The 22,386-nt window shown below is 52.1% G+C and overlaps 1 protein-coding gene across 3 annotated transcripts in view; it reads left to right on the top strand.

Annotated features, from left to right (window-relative positions):
- PTH1R (parathyroid hormone 1 receptor) overlaps positions 1–22,386 on the top strand; it is a 170,710-nt gene that overhangs the window by 79,129 nt on the left and 69,195 nt on the right. For all 3 annotated transcript variants that reach the window (XM_005286268.4, XM_042860463.2, XM_042860451.2), the window contains one exon: positions 11,198–11,294. In XM_005286268.4, the coding sequence (XP_005286325.2) occupies positions 11,198–11,294 (97 nt within the window). The remainder of the gene's footprint in view (positions 1–11,197; positions 11,295–22,386) is intronic.

Raw genomic sequence — 22,386 nt, 5'->3', positions numbered from 1 at the left:
AGAGTAGATGATCACCATGGGCCCTGCCGGCCTTGGGATCTCTGAAAATGTCTTTGGGCTCCAGCAGGTTTTGTTGTTTTGCTTTGTTTCTTTTTAAAGTCAGCCAATTGCAAGCGAAAGGCAGCAGCCCTGGGGGGCAGAGGTGCACCTGTTACCCTGAGAACATGTGCAGCATCTCTGCAAGCTACGCAAACGATGCTCTATTAATAATAGTAATACCTAAAAACAACAAGGAGTCCGGGTTTATTTGGGCATAAGCTTTCGTGGGTAAATGGGACTGGGAGTGGCTGGCTCACTACAAAAGCAATTTCCCCTCTTTTGGTATTGACATCTCCTCATCAATGATTCAAGTATCAGGGGGTAGCCGTGTTAGCCTGTATCTACCAAAACAACAATGAGTCTGGTGGCACCTTAAAGACTAACAGATAGAATAACTCTGTTACTCTTTAAGGTGCCACCAGACTCCTTGTTGTTTTCATCGATGATTGGGAGTGGACCACATCCACCCTGACTGAATTGGCCTTCAGCATTGGTTCTCCACTTGTAAGGTAACTGCCTTCTGTTCATGTGCCAATATATATTCATGCCAGCATCTGTAACTTTCACTCCATGTCTCTGAAGAAGTGAGGTTTTTTACCCACAAAAGCTTATGCCCAAATAAATCTGTTAGTCTTTAAGGTGCCCCCAGACGCCTTGTTGTTTTTGTGGATACAGACTAACCCGGCGACCCCGATACTTAGTAATACCTAGCACGTCTCACCTCTGGATCCCAAAGCACTTTACAAACAAGGTCAGTACCATTCTCTGGGCGTTATAGATGGACGTGGATTGCCCAGGCTCATCCCGCAGCCAACCTCAGACTTGAACGCAGGTCTCCTGAGTAGATAGCCAGGGCTATAGCCACAAGGCCAGACTACCTGCTACCTGCTAGAGCACAATCCTGACCTGAGGTGCACCCTAAGGATGAGATGGGAGTTCATTCCCCATGACCTATTCAGTCTTTGGCTTCTCTGCTGGTGCTGCAGACAAAGGCGTCTGTTATTATTATGATAGCACCTAAAGATCTGAGTCAGGGATCAAGCCCCCGCACATCATACTAGAGATTGTGCAATGCGTTACCCTGCCCCCGTCAGACCACTGTAATGGAGGGTCTGGGGTCTGTCAGTCATGGATAGTTCATGGCAAGGGAAAATTGATAAATCCACGTACCTCTGTGATTAGCTGAGATAGAAACGCCCCCGGCGAGAGGATAAAATCTCACTCCTATGGCCCAGAACAATAGATGCATCAATCAAAAGTCAATCCCTTGGCCAGGTGTGGAGATATCTAAGGAAACTGGAGACCAAAGTGGCCTGTGACATGCTAGATTTGGGGACAGGACTGTGGGAGAACTTCTCAGAGGTAATGAGGGGATGATCATCTTTATATGGGGGGTGTGACAGGACTTTTGCATCGGCTCGGGGCGCAGCTTCTGAGCAAGCACTCTTGGTAACCTCACCGCAATCAGAGAATGAACTCCAACACTGGATTGAAGACTTGATAAGCGGGCCAGGTGAACCTTGAAAAGGAGGTAACGGGAAAGACGGGTGTCTGTAGGGAAGAGAGGCAGGATGTCAAATGGTTAGGATGCAAGTCTGTGCTCTTAGAGGTTGGGTTCAACGCCATCCTGTGCCACAGACTTTCTGCGTGACAGTGGGTGAGTCACTGAGCTTCTCTGTGCCTCGGTTCTCGGTCTGTAAAATGGGGATAGTAACGCACTATGGTGTCGGGTCACCTTAGCGAGATTAAAGCAATCAGACTCTGGCCTCATGTTAGTACTCCTCAGAAACCATGACTTTAAGAAGAAGCATTTTTATAACGGTTTTCTTTAATGGCTTTCAATTAGACACCCTGTCCAGAATCTTTAATATGAAATTGACATGGTTTCTAGCCTGCAGCAGTGGTGAGCTGTGAAATAGACGCGTTTCTCTCCTGGCCAGTCCCAGTAGCCAACTAAAGGCTGTTCCACTTGTCATTTCAACAGGACACCCACAGGGCATATTGCGCTTTAAATCCCCCCCTCCAGCCCCTTAACTGCAGACCTGTGGAAATGTTGCTTCTCTTTCCAAGGATCTAGTCCATTGATTTAGCATAGCCCGTGGCAGGAGGACACCTGGGGCTCATGCAAATGCAGGCTGTGTTTGTCTAGGTGGCTCAGTTTACAAAGCGGAACACAGTCACCTGTCTTACATGACAGCACCTCCAGGTGTTTGGACCGAAAGACTGAACTATAACTGAAAGTGTTGCCTGGTGCCGAGAGGGGGATCTAGGCAAGGGGGGCAGTGGGCCAGTGCCTAAAGCATTGCAGCAGTGGGGAAGAAACATCGGAGGAGGACTCATTTTCAGAGAGAGGGTGATTGAGTCATTAAAATCCAATGGGGAACGTGCTCGTATCCTCCTCTTTGATAACACACACACCCCCGCAAGCGTAAGTGGAATCAGACATTTCGTCAAAGATTGCAAACCTATTGGGAGCGACAAGTCAAAATGAGGCCTGAAAAGTCCAGCTTTGCGTACTGGAGTTTCAAAGTGTTCACATCATCTTCCCAGTGTTTGGAAGGGGAGGGAGCTGCGTGTTCCCTCCTGTGACTCCTCTCCGGAGCCCGGTAAGCTCCACCTTGGGTTTGGTTCCCGCACCAGAGCAATAAAAAGTCAAAATAAAATAAATAGAATCCATTCCCTCGTAACCCGGAGAGCTGCAAACCGGTCTCCGTAGACAGGAGTTTATGAGGCCAATAAAGCTGAGGAACATCTGCTTTAAAAGAAAAAGAATATCGTAACTAAGCACGGAGCGTGTGTTCTAGGAAATGGGGCCCAACACAGAGCCTTTCGGGGTACTCACTCATCTCGGCTTTCGAAGATAAGAGAGAAACAGCCAAGACAAATACAAATCTGCAGTGTCAGACCAACCTTCATCTCCTTTTATGGTGCTCCTGATGGATCAGCCAGTGGAAAACAGTCAGACTTCAGAAACCAACAAGGGAATCTCAACAACTAAAGGTCGTGCAGCGGTCTCGGTCACGTTTCCTACTCTTGTCAATGTCAGGAGTTAAGTGCTTTTGGAAACATCCCAGCTGTTCAAACAGATGTTACTAACTGCATCGTGATCTAGACCGGAATTACTTTAGCCTGAGGATTTCACTCTCCAGGCTTGGACCTTTTGGACACACGGTGCAGACGTATAGTGCTTGAGCTAAAGACATTTCTCCCTCCACAGGTGGCAGTAGTAGGCTGTTATCCTTTAGCCAGTCCGCCACAATGGCAAGATGTGTCATGCCCTTTGCCAGTGGGTTATACATGAGTCCTGAATGTTACTAAAGCTGATACCCAGCGTTGTGACTGCATGGTCTCTATGCAACAAATCTATCGTGTAAATGCAGAGAAAACCTGTCTGCTTTGGTAGGGCCAGTGAAAAGCTGTGTTGAGTTTTTGTCAGCTGCAAACTACTCATTGCATAGCTTAGCACCCCTACGTCACTCCTGGGATGTAATCAAAATGCAGGCAATTTCTCTCTGAGTGCATCATTCCTAGGCAGGTTGAGCAGATGTTCTGATGCAACTTGTCCTGAGTCCATGGCCAAGCAATGCGCAACGAAGGCTGTAAAACGTTTACGTGCTTTGATAAACAGTGTTTGCCTATCACAAAGCTCAGCATCACCAAGATTCAAAGGCACTAGCGTGGCAAGAAGACTGATCAGTTGGGTTGCATCCATGCGGATCGTATCCAGGAGCCTGAGAGCGAGGAGCTTACCGAGCGTCCTCCTGCATGCACGCAACTGCTCTCTTGTTGCTGCATCAGCTCTCCAAGGAGACCAGGCCTGAGCCGATGACAGTTGTGTGGGAGGTGGAGCAGAATCTGGCAAATACAACCCAGCAGATCCTTTTTACCACACAGCAAAACCCCAGGCAGGGCAGAGATTCATAGATTCCAAGGCCAGAGGGACCATTGTGTTCATCTCGTCTGACCTTCCATATAACACAGGCCAGAGACCTGCCCCAAAATAATTCCCAGAACAGATCTGTTAGAAAAACATCCAGTCTTGACTTCAAAACTGTCAATGACCCTTGGTAAATTGTACCAGTGGCTAATTACCATCACCGTAAAACATTTAAGCCTTATTTCCAGTCTGAATTTGTCTAGCTTCAACTTCAAGCCATTGGATTATGGTATATCTTTCTCTCCATTATTAAATATTTGTTCCCCATGTAGATACTTACAGGCTGCAATCGTGACAACCCTTAGCCTTCTTTTTCTTGAGCTAAATAGATTGAGTTATTTGAGTCTATCGCTGTAAGGCGGGTTTTCTAATCCTTTATCATTCTTGTGGCTCTTCTCTGAACCTTCTCCAATTTATCAACCTCCTTCTTGAATTGTGGGCACCAGAACTGGACACAGGTTACAGCAGCGGTCACACCAGTGTCATATACGGAGGTAAAATAACCTCTCTACTCACACTCAAGGTTCCCCTGATTATGCTCTTTTAGCCACAAAGTCACACTGGGAGCTCATGTTCTGCTGATTATCCACCACGACCCCCGCATCATTTTTAGAGACACGGCTTCCCAGGGTAGAGTCCCTCAGCTTGTAAAGATGGCCTGCATTCTTAGTTCCCAGATCTATACATTTACATGTAGCCGTATTAACACGCTTATTGTTTGCTTGTGCCAAGTTTACCAAGCGATCCAGATCTCTCAGAACCAATACCTTGCGCTCTTCATTATTTTCCGCTCCCCCAATGTTTGTGCCATCTGCAAGCTTTATCAGTGATGATTTTATGTTTTCATCCGGGTCAGTGATTAAATATATTAAATGGCCTAGGGCCAAGAACGGATCCCTGTGGGACCCCACTGGAAACACACCTGCTCCATGTTGTTTCCCCATTTTGAGACCTATCAGTTAGCCAGTTTTTAATCCTTTTGTCACGTGCCATGTTTCGATCAGTCCAGTTTTTTTAATCAAAATGTCGTGCGGTACCAAGTCAGGGCAGGATTTGCTGCCTCGGCTGTGATGTCTCCAAGGAGCTACCTTGTATGTTCTGCCTCCTGCAGCCCCTGTGCCAGAGTGCAACCCCCTGAGTCCTCTTGCTGGAGCAGAGGCAGCCGGCTGTGCCGGATCAGGTGAGGGATTTAGGATGTGGTCTAGAGAGTGGGATGAAACCATCAAATTCCCATATGCTTTTCAGCTGGGGGGGGGGGCGGGTGAGCAGGGCTGGGAGGTGAGTGCACAGTCACTGCGCACCCCCCAGCATTCCCCTCTTCCTTTCCACCAACCGCCTCACCCTTCCTTTCCTTTCCTTTCCTTTCCAAGGCCTAGGCTACACCAGTGTGGGGGTTTGAACTAAGATACGCAACTTCAGCTATGCTATTTGTGTAGCTGAAGGTCGAAGTATCTTAGTTCGACTTACCTGGCCGTCCTCACGGTGGCGAGTTGACCGCCGAAGCTCCCCCGTCGGCTCCGATTCTCCTTCTCCGTTGCGGCCTCCGCCCAGCTGCTCCAAAGGGCTGAGATAGAACCTCACCGGGCTTGGCTTGCTGATGGCCTCTCCCGCCACGCCCTGCCATCCCAGCGATGGACCTTCTCAGGCTCCTCCGCACCAGATAGCTCCTGACCTCTGGCTTCGTCGGAGCCAGCCAGGTCTCCGGGCCGCAGAAACTGGCCCGGACCTGCATTCAACGCACAAGAAGGCGGCATTTGGACCCGGCGAGGGGATAGCACCTGATCTGAAGTCAGTGGAAAAGCTGCCGTTGGCCTCAGTGAGCTTTCGATCAGGCGCTTAGAACCTGACCCGTGGTGACATTTCTGCACCCCGGATGCACCCCTCATTGGCTAGCCTGCTGCATTCTCACTCTGATCGGATCCACCTCCGGGTTTCTTTCTTTTTTGTAATTACCAGCACAAATTATTTAATTTCCCCCTCTGCTCCAGGAAAACAATTAGTCGTGGCCCGGACAGCACGTCCCCCACAGCCCCTTGTATCGGTACAGTAAGCCGTCGCAACGTTTCAACCGTAACCAGGAATCTATTTGCTTCTGGCTCTTTTTCTGACCCGCTGCCAGGGCAGTTTCACAAAAAGGATAGTGTTATTTCTGAAAATGAGTCCCATAAACAAGGATGAATATGACCTCTCCGCTGAGACTTGGGGTTTACTTTAGTGGCTGGGAGATCGGCCAATGAAATGGAAATACCAGAAAACATTATCATAATTACCCCGTGGCTTCCTCTGGGGGCAAGGAAAACCTTTTTATTTTACAGGCTCTGGATAGCATCACTATCTAGCCCTCCTCCGCCTAGCCCTCTTCCTGCTGGGCCTTTCTGCATTTTGCTAACGCCGAAACGATTCCTCGATCCTTCCCTGCAGGCAACTTTTTGGCTAAAAGGAGGTGACGTGAAGCCAAGAGGTGAAAAAAAATTACCAGCAGTTGTCATCTTGATTGCAAGGTGTGAGGGGCCATGTGAGCTGCCCAGGCCTGTTCCCGCCCACACTACCTTATGTAGGGTGACCAAATGTCCTGAGTTTATAGGGACAGTCCTGATTTTTGGATATAGGCTCCCCCTCCTGATTTTTCTGGTCCTAACTCTGAGTCATAGAATATCAGGGTTGGAAGGGACCTCTGCAGGTCATCTAGTCCAACCCCCAGACAGATTTTTACCCCAGATACCTAAGTGGCCCCCTCAAGGATTGAACTCACAACCCTGAGTTTAGCAGGCCAATGCTCAAACCACTGAGCAATCCCTCCCCACGTCAGCCTTGGCTTTGCATTCATCCTGAGTACAGGAGGGGCTGTGCTAGAGCAGGGGGCTAAGGATGTTTTTGCCGGGGGAGTGAAGTGCAAACGTTAGTCCCTACGCTCGCCTGGTTAACTGTCGGCCCATATTGTCCCCTGAGGTGGCCTTAACTGCAGCTAAGCTCCTGAGGTGCGCAGGACTAGAGCTGGACTCCTGCAAAGATCTTAGCACCACTCCACCTCCCGGTTCTGCAAACCTCCACTTGCGTCCAGGCCAGGTGCCTTTCAATGCAGTTGCCCTTGGTGCGCATCCCATTTGGTCATTTTGGAACAATTCATTTATATTTCAACTATTAATTTTTAACGATTTGTTTCTATCATTAGCTCAAACTTCTAAACGAAAAGTCATTTCAGACGGGGAAATGGGCCTTTTTCATTTAGATGTCAAAATGAGATGTTTTGATAGTGGCAGAACTTCTCTCCCCCCCGCCCCCTCTCTCTCACATTTTCAAGTTGGGAAATTCCTCAACACCGACCCTTTCCCATGCACGGTTTTGGTTTTGATGACTTGCTATTTTTCCATGGGAAAACAGTTCGCCGAAAAATTCCCGACCGGCCCTACACGGAGGGAAAGGGATTCACTCAAGGCCAAACGTACGCAGGCAACTAGCCCAGGCGGCCCCCTGAAAGATGCCATGACGCATCCCCGTCCTGATCTCCTGCCTGCTGATGTCTCTCTAGGTCCTGCACCTCTCCTGCCCCCTGCAGTTCTAATGGTGCTTGGTCACCCACCTCATCCCGGGTCAGAAGGCTTCCGAGCTGTCTCCAGCAGGGGACAGCCCTTCTGGGGCATGCACGCGACACCTCGGGCCGGCCTCTGGGATGCACTGGCGCAGGAGCCTGGCTGAATGGCAGGAAGACAATCTTTGTTTTTGCTCACATGAAAATGCGCACTGGGGTGGGGATGCGGGTGCAGACTGCTCCCCGGATTCTAATCACAGCTCCATTCTGCACCAAGGCACTCTGGCGGCAGGGCTCAAGGGGAGGGGGCTACTCCGAGTAGCCAGGATGCTGCAGGCTGGGCTGGGTCAGGCTTGGCGGCGGGCACACGCAGGAGGAACCCAGCCTCCCGGGTGCAAAGTTTACAGGCTCGGTTTCCTGAGCCCTCCGGACTTCGGGGGCAGGGGCTGGCAGCCCGGCTGTCAATGTTTGTTCTTGGATTTTGGCTGGGATGTTGATGGAGGCAGGTGCCATGTGGCCCAGGGCCTGCCTGAGGAAGCTGAAATAGAACAGCATGAATGGGGGCAGGTTGTGGGATTTAAAGGGGCAGGAGTCCTCCATATTTTTAACTCCTTTGGTATTTTGAAGCATGGGAGGGGGAGGGGTTGGAAGGCTGGAATCTCAGCTCAGCTGTTCCTTGGTGTTATATTTATCTGTGTTCCTGTATTTAAGTATTACTCAATGGGATTTTTTTTAATAGCTTCGTCCCTCCATGCTGTGGACTTTGGTGTCCTGCCCTAGAAATCCCTCCCTTTCTGTGTGTGTGTGTGTCGAGCTCTCTTTGGTCTCTCTGCAAGATCTCAAGACAGTTGCACGTGGCGTCTCAGAATGGATCAACGGGGATTCTAATTATGGAACAAGAATAAATATATCTAGGGACCGGCGAGGAAGCCGAAGGGGGCTGGGATAACAGTCTAATAGACTGTAGAGCAGGCATGGTGGACGCGCTGGTGTTCCTCTGCCGGATGGGATCAGAATTGCTCAACTGTGTGTCCTCTGCCCCATACTGTTTAAGATAGGATTTTTAAAGCAGACTTTATCCAAGGCACTTACACAGCCCCTGTTACTGCAGGATCTCAGCATCTCACAAGCTTTAATGTACTTGCACTCACAGTTCCCATGTGAGGCAGGGCTGTGTTATTATCCCCTTTGTACAGATGGGAAACTGAGGCACAGAGAGGCTAAGTGACTTGCCCAAGGTCTTACAAGTAGTCTGTGGCAGGGGAGGGCTTTGACCCGGACCTCCCAAGTCCTAAGCCAATGTCCTGCCCACGAGACCAGCCTCTTAAACACACAGGTGCCCCATCAGCTCCTTTGAAAATCTCCCTTTAGCTGCTTTGTCTCTAATTCACTGATCCTCCCACTACCCCGTCCCCATCCCTGGATAGGATGGAACGGCAGCTCCCCGCTTTGCATGCTGTGCGATGTGCAGGTGAATGCAGATCCTCAGGCCGTAGAATCCTCGCATGCTTCACCAGCTTTTTCGCCTTCCTCCGCAGCGTGGGGCACGGGTCACTTGCTGGAGGATTGTCTGCACCTTGAGGTCTTTAAACCACGATTTGAGGACTTCAGTAACTCAGACATAGGTTAGGGGTTTGTTACAGGAGTGGGTGGGTGAGATTCTGTTGCCTGCGTTATGCAGGAGGATCATAATGGCCCCTTCTGATCTTAAAGTCTATGAGTCTATGAGCTGAGACCTTTCTTAAGCTCACGTGTGTTACTTCCACCTTGTCTTCCTTTCTGCTGCTGGGAAAAACTCAAGCTCTGAACACTGCTGGGCTGCTACAGGTCAGGATCCTCGGGGAAAGGGAATGGACTGGCCACAGGGGCGTCGGAACGGGGGGCCAAAGGGCCATGGCCCCTCCCATTTTTGCCACGGCCCCGGCTCCCTGCCCCTCCTCTTCTCCCCAAGGTCCCGCCCCCAGAAGCTGGAGCCCGGCCCGCGTATGAGTGGCCCAGGGAACCCAGGCAGCTGTGGGGAGCTGCAGACCCTTCGCCTGCCCTGGGCAGGAGGCCGGGGAGTGGGGGCCGGGGATACATGCTGGGGACTGCTCTCGCCCTCCCAGCTCCCCAACTTCAGCTTCCGGCTTGGCTGGCGGGGGGGCCTCGGGAGGAAGAAAAGGAGCAGGGGTAGGGCCATGGAGGGGGCAGGGCCTCGTGCCCCCCTCACTCCCCAGTATTACGAAGATTCCATCGCCCCTGACTGGCAAGCATTTAAGCTCAGTTAGGCAAATTCACCCTGATGTCCTATGAAAAAGAAATTTAGCCCAGGACATGTAACACGGCTGCCTACAAGCCCATGAGCTGGGAGGGAGAAGCGTTTGTCAAGCTGATCCTATGGACCTTAGTTGAGGTGAAATGCGATGGATAGAATTGTATCATGTCAGCTTAATCTCTGGGGACGGTCCAGCAGGCCCAAAGTTTCAGGCTTTGGCCCATGTGCTAGATTCCTGTTGGAAGGAGAGGCGCACTGCGGACGCTAAGATGCTTGGTGCTGGAATGGGTCACCTAGGAGGTGGTGGAATCCCTGTCACTCGAGGTTTTTAAGAACAGGTTGAACGCAGGATGGCTCAGGGATGGGTCTAGGTTTCCTCGGTCCTGCCTCAGTGCAGGGAGATAGAGTAGACAGGAGCGCCACCAGCTTTTCTGCCGTCCTAGGCGGCGGAAGGTCCCGCCCCGAAATGCTGCCCCCCACAGAGGCGGTGGAAGATCCCGCTGCCGAAATACCGCCGCGGTCGCCGCCCCCCAAATTGTAGCGCCCTAGGCGACCGCCTAATGGGTTGTGCCGGCCCTGAGAGTAGAAGACCTCTCGAGGTCCCTTCCAGCTCTACGTTTCTCTGATTCCATGTCTTTCATCTGTGCAGATCCGTGGTGGACTCCTCCTTAAGTGAAGCTCAAGAGGGGTTCTTTGCTTCCTCCTCTCAGCCCCTCGCACAGATATTGGCCCACCCAGCACAATATTAGCTAACATTGGCCATCTCTGCTCACTACTAGAATTTCCACTCGGGCCGGCCCAGTGTACCACTGCTATTGTTACCGGAGCGAGCTAGATCAAAGCTACCTCGGGTCTGTCTGCACAGGCTCCAGTGTAGACATATACACCCTAACTTTCCAAGCTGCCCTGACTAAAAAAAGATGCATAGTGGCTCAAGAGCAGAGCAGAGAAGGGATTGCAGCTTGGTTCCTCCCCAGCTCGCCCCTCGGGGGGAAGTAGTGGATTGGCCATGATTTGCCGGCGGGACTGGCTGCCTCTCTAAATGAGACGCTGTTGCTCACACCAAAGTTAGGGGTGAAATGCCGCAGACTTTATTGCAGGAAGTCAGGCCACATCATCCTGATGGTCCCTTCTGGCCTTGCAGCCTTGTTCCGGGGAGGAAGTAAATTACTCCACCTCGTTCCCCCTGCATGCCCAGCCAGCTGGAGAAGATGGAGGCAAGGACGCAGGACTCTCCGAGCACTTGCTCACAGCAGGGAGAAGCCTCTGCTCTCTCCACAGCAGCCTGACTCACAATCAGAGCAGTGAGGGGAACGTAACAAGGGCTCTGGTGAGGGGCGCCGGGGATGCGCAGAGCGTCAGGCCCCGGGGCAGCCTGTTCGAGCTCAGTGCTCCGTCTGTGGCCGCTGATGTACCATGTGCCTCTGTCTCCCTGCAGGTGGATGCTGACGATGTCATCACCAAAGAGGAGCAGATCTTCCTGCTGGTAAAAGCCAAGTCCAAGTGCGAGCGCCACCTGAAAGTCAAGATGCAAGGTGAGTGTCCGCGGCGGCGGCTGGGCGTGGGAGCCGAGCGCAGGCACGTCGCCCGCGGGCTGTCCCCGGCGAACGGGCCTGGCTTGGATCAGCGTCTCTTTTCCACTCGCTTTCTATGTCAGGTTGCTAACCGCTGCCAGATGGCAGGAGGGGGCAGGGAGAAAACACTCTCATGTGAGTGACTACATCTCTGGCCGGCCTGGAGTTCACAGCTGGGAATTATTGGAGCGGTGGCTGCGTGCTGAGGCAGCGTCCCACCCAGCTAGGGCTGCACACGCTTCCTGGCCCCCCATCGTGCTCCAACCACACACGGGGTACGGAGGAACTAGCCCCCCCATATCACACAAATAGACACCCCCCCCCTCTCCCCACACACACACACCTTGCAGTGCTGCAGGGCCTACAGCCCCGAGATCACCCGCTGGCAAAAGCCTTCAGCACCTGAGAGCAAGGAGCGATTCAGGAGCAGATACAGCCAGACATCTGGCCTTCTATGCAGCCCCCTGTGGCAAAACCTGCCTCACAGAGACATCAAAATCCAGCTCTCTCTTTAGTTCAGGCCTCCACCTTTCCGTCCGCAAACTCCCCAACCCCCATTCTCTGTACCTCTGTCCCGTCCCCCCCCCCCACTGCCCAATTAACACCTCGTTAAGCAGGACACCTGCTTTACCCTGGTGCTCCCGCCACAGGAGACCACTGCATTTGGTGGAATCTTAACGTACTGCATTGCTATTTGAAGATTATTGCAGCAGACTTTTAACCTCCTACCCTGAGACCACTGCCCTGTGCCTGGACCTCCCATTGCCCAACACTTGCGATCTAACCCCCATCAGACTGCTGGTGTGCAGAGCCCGCGGCCGAGCGTGTCTCGTTGTTTCCCGGTAGCCTCCCACCTGTCTGCAGCCACCTGTTGCCTCTTGTCTTAGATTGGCAGCTCTTTGGGGCAGGGACTGTCTTTGTTGTGTGTTTGGACAGCGCCTAGCTCAGGACTAGGGCTCCTTGGTGCGATGGTCAGACACGTCATAGTAATAACAATGAATAATGAATACATAAGACAGCCTCTCCCTCCAAAAGTCTAGAGAAGACTTCACTGGAAAACATCTGCCAATCTAGAAAATCGCTCCAGCCATCTAGAGCAGATGTGACCATTGAGAGCTCCCTTTGCAAGCTCAAGGAGGGTCTGATCAGCGGGATGGGGTGTAGGCCCTTTCTAGCAGGAACGAAAGACTGGAGCCTCCATTCTCTTAGCCCGAGGGAAAGGAACTGCTTGGCCGCGGCTGCGGAAGCAGAGCTCCGCGAACGCAGCCTTTGCATTCAGCAGGTTTGTCTGCTCCTTCTCTTCTTTACCGTGTCTATGTTCAGTTTGCAGCAGTGCCGCCCGGGGTGCACATTCTGCATCGAGGGCACTTGTCAGCTACATGGAGGTGCTCAGTCTGTGACCCGCTACCTCACTAGAGGCTCAGAGCACGAGCAGCGCGCAGTTCTCTTTGTCAGAGCGATGCACTGGAATCTGAGTTGTCGAAGGCCTCCTGAAACTTGCAGCCAAGCAGAGGGTTGGTTAACGGGGGGGTGGGGCCCGACCTGCAGCCTCATTTGTACTTAGCACTGTTGTCTTTCCAATCAACTACCCTTCAGAACATAAGAACGGCCATACTGGGTCAGACCAAAGGTCCATCTAGCCCAGTGTCCTGTCTTCCAACAGTGGCCAGTGCCAGGTGCCCCGAAGGGAATGAACAGAACAGGTCATCGTCAAGTGATCCAGCCCCTGTCGCCCATTCCCAGCTTCTAGCAAACACTTGCGTGCAAGGCAACAACCCCGGTCAATCCAGAAAGGACGTAATCCAGTCTTTGGATAATCAAAAGTTTCCCATAAGTTTGAGAGGAGAGTGCACTGAACTGAGAGACAGGGGACATTGGCTCTGCTGCTGGCATGGGTGGGGCAGGGTGTGTACAATGGGGCCGTGCTGAGACGGGGATGCTCACAGGGCAGGGGCTGGTGGGGCCGGGTGTGCGCAATGGGGCTGTGCTGAGACAGGGACGCTGACAGCGCAGGGGCTGGTGGGGCCGGGTGTGTACAATGGGGCCGTGCTGAGACGGGGACACTGACAGCACAGGGGCTGGTGGGTCCGGGTGTGTACAATGGGGCCGTGCTGAGACAGGGGATGCTGAACACGGGGCTCTGCCATTTGGTCTCTATGAATCCCTTAGTGCCAGGCCGCCCCGATCTTGTGATTAACCATCCCCTCATCGGCTATTCTGTCCTCCCGTTTGCCCTCGGCATGACTGTGATGTCTGAGGGGGGCACGTGCGCAGCAGACTCGGGGATAGGTGACCCTGCAGGGCTGCAAACAAGGACGCTATTGACTCTCATTTGCAAGAAATAGCTTTGGGAGGACAATGGTCCTTTGCAGAGGCCTATATATAGTCTCCCTTTAAGAGGCAATGAGAAACGGAGTCATTCCCCTCTCTGGTCTGGCTGCAGGAGAAGACCTGCCCCTCCCAACAGCCTGGCCTGACAGCTGACTCAAATGTGTCTTCGGACGGACTCACTTCTCTTGCCTTTAGCAGGTGATAAAGTTCCTTTCGCTGCTTTTATTGTGGCTTGTGCTCAGCTAAAGAGCGTCCGTGCACCGTCAGTGCGAAAGCTGCCGGACCCGGGCCTCAGGCCGAGGGAGAGAAAGGAATTGCTGGGGTGGGTTTCCATTTGGGGACAGTGGGACATTTGTTCAAAAGCACCTAAATGGCTAATGAGCCTAGGGCAGAGGTGGGCAAACAACGGCCCGCGGGCCACATCCGGCCTGTGGGACCGTCCTGCCTGGCCTCTGAGCTCCCGGCCGGGGATGCCAGCCCCTGGCTCCTCCCCTGCTGTCCCCCCTACCCGCAGCCTCAGCTCGCCGTGCTGCCAGCGCTCTGGCCCGCTGCTCCTGCCGGGCAGTGCGGCGGCGTGGCTGGCTCCGGCATGGTAAGGGGGCGGGGAGCGGGGATTCCCGGGGGGCAGTCAGGGGACAGGGAGCAGTGGGCGGTTGGATGGGGCGGAGGTTCTGCGGGGTGGTCATGGGACGGGGAACGGGGGCGGGGGGTTGGATGGGCGGTAGTGTGGATAGGGGGCAGGGCAATCAGGGAGCGGGGGGGGGTTGTCTACAGTGTGGGGTCCCTGAGGGGCGATTAGGGGCGGGGGGTTCTGAGAGGGGGCGGTCCGGGGACAAGGAGCAGGGGGGGTTGGATGGGTCGGTGGTTCTGAGGGGGGCAGTCAGGGGGCAGGATGTGGGAGGGGGTGGATGGGGGCGGGGGCCAGGCTGTTTGGGGAGGCACAGACTTCCCTACCTGGCCCTCCATATCGTTTCGCAACCCCGATGTGGCCCTCGGGCCAAAAAGTTTGCCCACCCCTGGCCTAGGGGCTTGTCTACATGTGAAACACTCCAGCACACAGCCACTGCGTCTCTGGAGCGCTTCAGTGTAGACATTACCTGCGCCGACAGGAGGGGTTCTCCTCTCGCTGTAGTTAATCCACCTCCCCAAGAGGCAGTAGCTAGGTCAGCGGACAAATTCCTCCATCAACTTAGCTCAGTCTACACCGAGGGTTAGATAGGGGAGTGGACTTGCCACACTCCTGTGTGACAGAGCTGGGTCAACGTAACCTTTTAGTGTAGACCTGGCCTAAGTCCCATTTTCTCTATCTATTGATCTATCGATCTATCCCCATCACCCCATCTATCTATCTATCTATCTATCTATCTATCTATCTATCTATCTATCTATCTATCACCATACACATCCTCTATCTATCTATCTATCTATCTATCTATCTATCTATCTATCACCATACACATCCTCTATCTATCTATCTATCTATCTATCTATCTATCTATCTATCTATCTATCTATCCCCATCACCCCCTCTATCTATCTATCTATCTATCTATCTATCTATCTATCTATCTATCTATCTATCTATCTATCTATCTATCTATCCCCATCACCCGCTCTATCTATCTATCTATCTATCTATCTATCTATCTATCTATCTATCTATCTATCTATCTATCTATCCCCATCACCTGCTCTATCTATCTATCTATCTATCTATCTATCTATCTATCTATCTATCCCCATACACCTCCTCTATCTATCTATCTATCTATCTATCTATCTATCTATCTATCTATCTATCTATCTATCTATCTATCCCCATACACCCCCTCTATCTATCTATCCCCATGCACCATATCTATCTATCCCCGTACACCCCTCTATCTATCTATCTATCTAGCTGGCTCTACCTAGATTCTCCTATAGAGTTTGTTACCATCGTACCTAAGGGGCTCATAACTAAACTCTCTTCTCGAGCTGGTCAAATATTTGCAGGTTTTGAACCAGCGACAGAATTTTTCACTGAAACTTTGAATTTTGACGACAATAAAAAGGGAGGACGTTTTGTGAAAATGTCATCCCGTTGTTTGAGCCGCTCTTCTTTCCTCCCCTTACTTTCTTTTCCCCTCCCTCTGACCTCCCCTTGCTCTGTCTGTCATCAAGGGAGGCCCATGAGAGCCCCAGGAGGAAGTGATTGTCCGCAGTGATTTTCAGTGTTAAATTGCTCAGAATGGAGTGGAGTTAAGGATTGGGAGTTTCAAACATAGTCTGGCCTAGGAACCTTCATTCTGCCTTTGGCCATGTGTGGCTGCCTGTTTGTTTCCTCTGGGTTCTGATTTTACGTCACCCCACATAGTGGCCTAATTTTTTGGAAGGCCCTAATGATTTCAGGTTTTGTGGTGTTGGGATGAAAACATTGAATACCATGAGTCTGGGCACCAGTGCTCTCCCCCTTTACCAGAAAGGGTCCCGAGGCGCGGAGTGATTCAATACCCCACCCGAGGACACAAAGGAGAGTCAGGAGCAGTGCTAAGAACTGAATTCTCATCACCTGAGTCTCAGTCCAGTGCCTTAACCACAAAACCACGCTTCTGGTTGTCCTGGAATTCAAGGTGACCTTCCAGGGACGCCAGTCCAGGTGGGCGAAACTGGAGGAAAAGGTTTGTACGCGTCCTTGTGAACTGAAACCTCAGGCTGTCAGTATCATGAGATTCAAGAAACCAATCTGATTTTGAAGCTGGTAAGACAGATCTGATACCCCTGCATTATAATGTCCTGCAAACTTCTCAAATGCTTCCTCTTCCCTATTAGTCAAGCCTACTTCATGGGCCAGATCTCCACTGGTGAAAACCAGCGTAGCTCTATTGCCTCTGGCGGAAATACGTCGGTGGACACCACCGTGCTCTTGCTCTATAACTCATTGGCCTGTTCCTTCCTTGGCTCACTTAGGCAAATGTGAATATTGGTGAGAGATGGACCTGAGCTAAGCAGTTCAGCTGGAAGCTGTGAACCCCTGGGAAGTTTGAAGGTGTTGAGATGTAGGGGTTTGGTCTGGCCATTGCCAAAGCAGAGAAAGCATCACAGTCCTGATCCTCAGCCCAATTTCCCTTTAGTTTGGTCGTGGAAGGGTGTGGTTTGGCCTTCAGGTTTTGACTGAGTCTTATCACTGATGTCTGCCCCATTATCTCCCAGACACTTCGTCTCGGTCGACACTTAATACCTAAACCTGTATAGCTATGTCAGTCGGAGAGCGAAAAAACCACACCCCCTCGCCAATGTAGCTATGGCAGCAAATCCCCCAGTGTAGACCCAGCTATGCTAACAGAAGAGTGCAGATGCTGTTTGGAGAGGTGGCGTTCCTATGCGGGCAGGAAAACCATCAGTGCATGCTTTGTTTACACTAGGGGGGCTATGTTGGCATTGGAGATATATCTATCTCATAGAACTGGAATGGACCTTGAAAGGTCATTGAATTGAGTCCAGTCCCCTGCCTTCATAGCAGGACCAAATACCACCTCTGACAGGTTGTTGGCCCCAGATCCCTAAATGGCCAAGAATTGAACTCATAACCCTGGGTTTAGCAGGCCAATGCTCAACCCACTGAGCTATCCCTCCCGCAATGGCTCTATACTGTAGACGTAACCTAGTGTTAATGCTTTTGCATTAAAAAAGAAGCTGGAGGCCGCTGTGAATTCTGCCCCGCTGCTTAGAAATTGCCCTGAAAGAAATGCCTGAGAGCAAGGTTTGGAGCGGAGGGCTTCCGCAAACACTGCGCACGGGCTTTTCTAAGCTTGCCCAGCTCAGTCCCAGAGACGTCACGGAGACACACGGCGGAGAACTGGCTCTCTGATTGGAAAGTGTGATCCCATCTATGCATGGATTTCATTAGCCCTTCCCCGGGAGAGATAAGTATCTTGAATTGAGATCTACGCTTCGCAAGCACGACCCTCGGAAAGCTGGAGCGGCTCATTCTTTGGTCTGTTCCATTTGGCATTTTCTCCTTCCCTTTTCTGGTTTTATTGACTTGTCTCCATTAAATCCACATCAGCGTCTCCTCTCCAGCCTGCGTGACTAGGCACATATGCAAGTGTGCTTTGCAACACAGGACGAAGCCAAGGAGAAACAGGTTCCAGGGCAGCTCCTCTTGAAGAACTTGCTTTGTGTTTCTCATCCCTTCTCTGCGGTGGGCGAAGGCAGGCGGGCTGCATGTGTGGCAAAAGGACATAGGGCCTGTGGCTACGTCTCTCTCTCTCTCTCAACCCCTTCCATGCTTGACCACGGCTGGCTTCCTTCCCGTGCCAGGGAGGACTTTTGTGTGGTCTTAGCCCCGAATGGTGGCCCTGGAACATTGATTAGTGCCCCTGAAACTAGGATTCAGTGATCTAGGAAAAGGGCCACATCACCATCGCCTTACACCAGGTCCAGGGAAGAACATAGACTCATAGACTTTAAGGCCAGAGGGTTCCCATCCTGATTAGAAGGGGAAAGCTCAAGAGAGGTTCAAAGGAGATGCTGGCGAATGCCATGGAGAAAGCATCACGGAGAGCAGAAAGGTGCAAGTCCACTTCTGACCCCCTGCAAGCTGGATCTCGGCATCCCTGCTATGTCAAGCCCTTTCCATTTGCTTTGGTGCATTAGGCACATTCCGTGATGGTTGCTTTGTTACCGGAGGGCCCGGGCCCTCCGTGAGCTATGATTGCAATCGGAGGATGGGTACAGGAGGTCTGCCTGCCGCTGAAGGCATTCTGTCTCTGAGGCACAGCACCTCGGGGGGGGGAGACATGGAGGGAGCGTGCAGGACAGCTACGCTTACACTCCTTGTGTGGAGTGGCGCTACCTTGTCTACACAGAAACGTACTCCGGTTTAAATCCATTTAGTTGAGCCCTTGTGGACAGATGTAAGTCAGTTTAAACTTTAAACCTGAAGCCCGGCTTACAGGTAAACCAGGTGTAAACCAGTCTCAGGGTATGTCTGCACTACAGAGACAATACCAGCACAGCCCGCTAGTGTAGACACAGCCTACGTCAACTGAAGGGTGTTCTCACTCCGTGTCAGAACACCACCTCCCCGCATGAACCTACTGATAGTCCGGGAAAGCATTATTCCGTCGACATCGTGCATCCACACTGGGGGTTAGGTTGGCATAACTATGTGTCACAGGGTCCACTCACTGCTAGGGGCCCTCCTCCAGGCTGCTCTGGGGATTAGCTCCTTCCAGGTCAGGGGCCACCTTCTGCTCCTTCTTCGGGACTTGGCCCTCCAGCCAGGTCACTTTGTGTCTTTCTCCCTTCCGGGGTATCAAAGGCTCTTCTAACAAACAGGCTCAGGCAGTCTTCCCATTCCCTGCCCAGCCTGGGCCACCTCACCGGTGGCTGGCAGGGGAACCCAGGTCCCGTCCTCTACTCTGGGTTCCAGCTCGGGGACCCTCTGGTCAGCAGCCAAGGTCTGCACCCTCCCGAGCCTTGCTGCCTTTTCCCTGAGCCTTGCTGCCTTTTCCCTGGTTCTCCCCAAATCTCTGGGTTTGTCAGCCTCACAACTCCTTCCTCCCAGGGAGAAACTGCAGCCTACTTCCCTGCCGCCCTCTCTGCTATCAGGTTCCTGCCTTTATAAACCCAGCCCACCTAGTTCCTCCTTAGCAGGGCTCCCTCATTCACTCAGGGGATTACTTAGCCACTTAATTCCCCTCAGCCACTTGTCTGGTTAATTGGCCCCCTACTTAGCCTATATTAACCTCTTCAGGGCAAGTGTGGGGTGAACACCCCATCTCACCGTGTCAGTCAGGGGTGTGTTTTTTCCCCACCATAGCTAGTTTAGCGTATGTCCGTTGGAAACAGGTTTAAGATAAATCAGTCTTGAACCGGTATAGAAGCATCTTTTGGGCAAGTTTAATTCAGTTTAAAATGTATTTAATTCAGTTCAATTTAAAGTGATGCAACTTCCCTATGTAGACAAGGCCTCAATTAAACTAGTGCACCTCTCTGTGTAGGCCAAGGGAAACATTTTCAAAGACACCTACATGCCTTGGGAGCCTAAGTCCCATTGGCTTTCAATGAGATTGTGGCCATGTCTACACTCCAGTGGCTACACCCGCACAGTTACTGTGCTGCAGCCGTGCTGCTGTAGTGACCTAGTGTAGACGCAGCTACATCGACAGAAACGGTTTTTCCATTCATGTCATTATGGTAATTCATCTCTGCAAGAGGCAATAGCTAGGGGTTTGTCTACAGCGTTGCAGTGGTGCATTACTGAAGATGTTACTATGCCCACGGTAGTTAATCCATCTACAAGACCTGGTCTACACTGGGGGTGGGGGGATCTATCTAAGATACGCAACTTCAGCTATGAGAATAGCGTAGCTGAAGTCGACGTATCTTAGATCAACTTAGAATCACTTACTTTGCGTCCTCGCAGCACGGGATCGATGGCCACCACTCCCCCATTGACTTTGTTTCCGCCTCTCGCCGAGATGGAGTTCGGGAGAGCGATCGGGGATCGATTTATCACGTCTACACTACACGCGATAAATCGATCCCCAATAAATCGATCACTACCCGCGGATCTTGCAGGTAGTGTAGACGTACCCCAAGAGAGGCGGCAGCTATGTCCACAGGAGAAGCTCTTCTGACAGCATAGCACGACAACAGGGGCTAGGTCAGTATAACTGTGTCGCTCAGGGAGGTGCATTTTTCACGCCCTTGAGCGACGTTGTTATGCCGATGTAAGTTCCTAATGTAGATCTGGCCCCACTCTTCCATCGAGCCAGCCATGTTTACACTGGAGGTTAGGTCGACTGATCTGTGTCACAGCGTGCAAAATTTTTCCCAGCCTTGAGTGACATCGCTAGATCAATCTTATTTTTAAGGGTAAACCAGGCCTTACTCTCATAAGTGCCTCAGGGAATTTACACTGGTCTCTGAGGGTTTGTCTACACTACCGCGTGGGGTCGCTCTAAGATACAAAATTTCAGCTACGTGAATAGCATAGCTGAAATCGATGTATTTAGATCTATTTGCCGCGGTGTCTTCACAGTGGTAGGTCAATGGCTGATGCTCTCCCGTCGACTCCGGTTGCGTTTATCGTTCTGATGGAGTTCCGGAGTCGACAGGAGAGCGCTCAGTGGTCGATTTATCGCCTCTAGACTAGATGCGATAAATCAACCCCCGCTGGATCGATCGCTGCCCACCGATCTGGCGGGTAATGTAGACAAGCCCTCAGCGGTAATCCACCCCCCTGAGAGACCGAGTTATGCCGACTTAACTCCTGTGTAGACAGCAGGAGGTTGATGGAAGAATTCTGCTGCTGACCTAGCTATCCCCTCTCGAGGAGGTGGAGTACCTACGCCGAGCAGTGTCTAAACCAGGGCTTAGGTCGACTTTACTATGTCTCTTGGGGGTGTAAATTTTTTTGCTGCAATCACATGTGCCATTACAGCACCAACATACCCTTAGACTCCTAAGTTGCTAAGTTGCTAAGGCCTTGTGTTTGCTAGGGGGAAAAAGGTGTGTCCTCAACACGAGCGAGTTAACACCTGGTGACTGACGCAAAGCAGAATCCTGGTGAAGACAAGCCGGTTTGTAGTTTTCACACAAGTCAGCAGATCAAGGTAATCCCTCGCCTCCCGCTTCGACTTGACCTGCTCACCCGTGTGAAACCTGCAAACCACCTTGCCTCCACTAGGATTTAACCTCGTGTTCGTTACCACCTATCAGCTAGCTCGAGTTAAGAACAAACCTTTTATTGAGTGGAGACGCACCTGTTTGAAAATTCTACCCAAGATCTAAGAAAGTGAAATAAGTTAAACTCATATAGAATCATAGAATCATAGAATATCAGGGTTGGAAGGGACCTCAAGAGGTCATCTAGTCCAACCCCCTGCTCAAAGCAGGACCAATTCCCAACTAAATCATCATCAACTAAATCATGATATAAACCAGGTTTAAATCAAAGTCAGAGTGTCCCCACTGGGCGTCGGGGTTGAATCCAGGGGCAGCGGATATCATAGGCCAGGGAAGGCTAAGCTAAACCTTCCCTCATCCAAGGTGTGGCCACGCCCATGTTCCCCCCCAGAGCTCAGGGCTTGGCCAGCGGCCGCCAGGGGCTGCAGCGGCCAGGGGCAGCTCAGGTCGGCTGGCGGGGATGGGCCAGCTGGGGTCGCTCAGGCCGGCCCAGGGATCGGACCCGCCACTACGGCACCAGTCAGGGGAGGCTGTAGCTTTTTTGCCGCCCCAAGCACGGCAGGCGGACCTCCCGCAGACAAGTCGCAGAAGGCTGCCTGACTGCCGCCCTCGCAGGGACCGGCAGGGCGCCCCCCGCGGCTTGCCGCCCCAGGCACACACACGGAGCGCTGGTACCTGGAGCCACTGCTGGCACCGGTCAGCCAGCAGGGGTCGGGCCTGCCGGGGTGGCTTGGGCTGCAGGAGGGCTTGGGGCTCCAGCCGTGCAGGGGAGGAGGGCGTCGGGGGCAGGGCCTCAGGCAGAAGGGGTGAGGCCGGCAAGCTAGCCTCCCCGAATGGGGGGGTTCACCTGCCACTCATGGTTGCATCTGTTTATGAACCAGTTTCATGTTGAATTGGGGCGATGCTGAATATGGACAGGGTCTAAGCAGAGGTGAGGGATTATTCCCAGTGAGTTTCTAGGCGGCTCTTCTCTGCGTGTATGTTTCTTCTGTGCAGTTCTTGGCTTGGGCATCAAGGGAGGAAGACCCAACAAACAAAGAGAAAG

Source organism: Chrysemys picta, chromosome 2 (genome assembly GCF_011386835.1).
Source record: "Chrysemys picta bellii isolate R12L10 chromosome 2, ASM1138683v2, whole genome shotgun sequence".
In the NCBI taxonomy this organism is placed as follows: domain Eukaryota; kingdom Metazoa; phylum Chordata; order Testudines; family Emydidae; genus Chrysemys; species Chrysemys picta.
The sequence above is the reverse complement of the archived record's forward strand: the minus strand, read 5'-3'. Positions and strand labels throughout refer to the sequence as shown.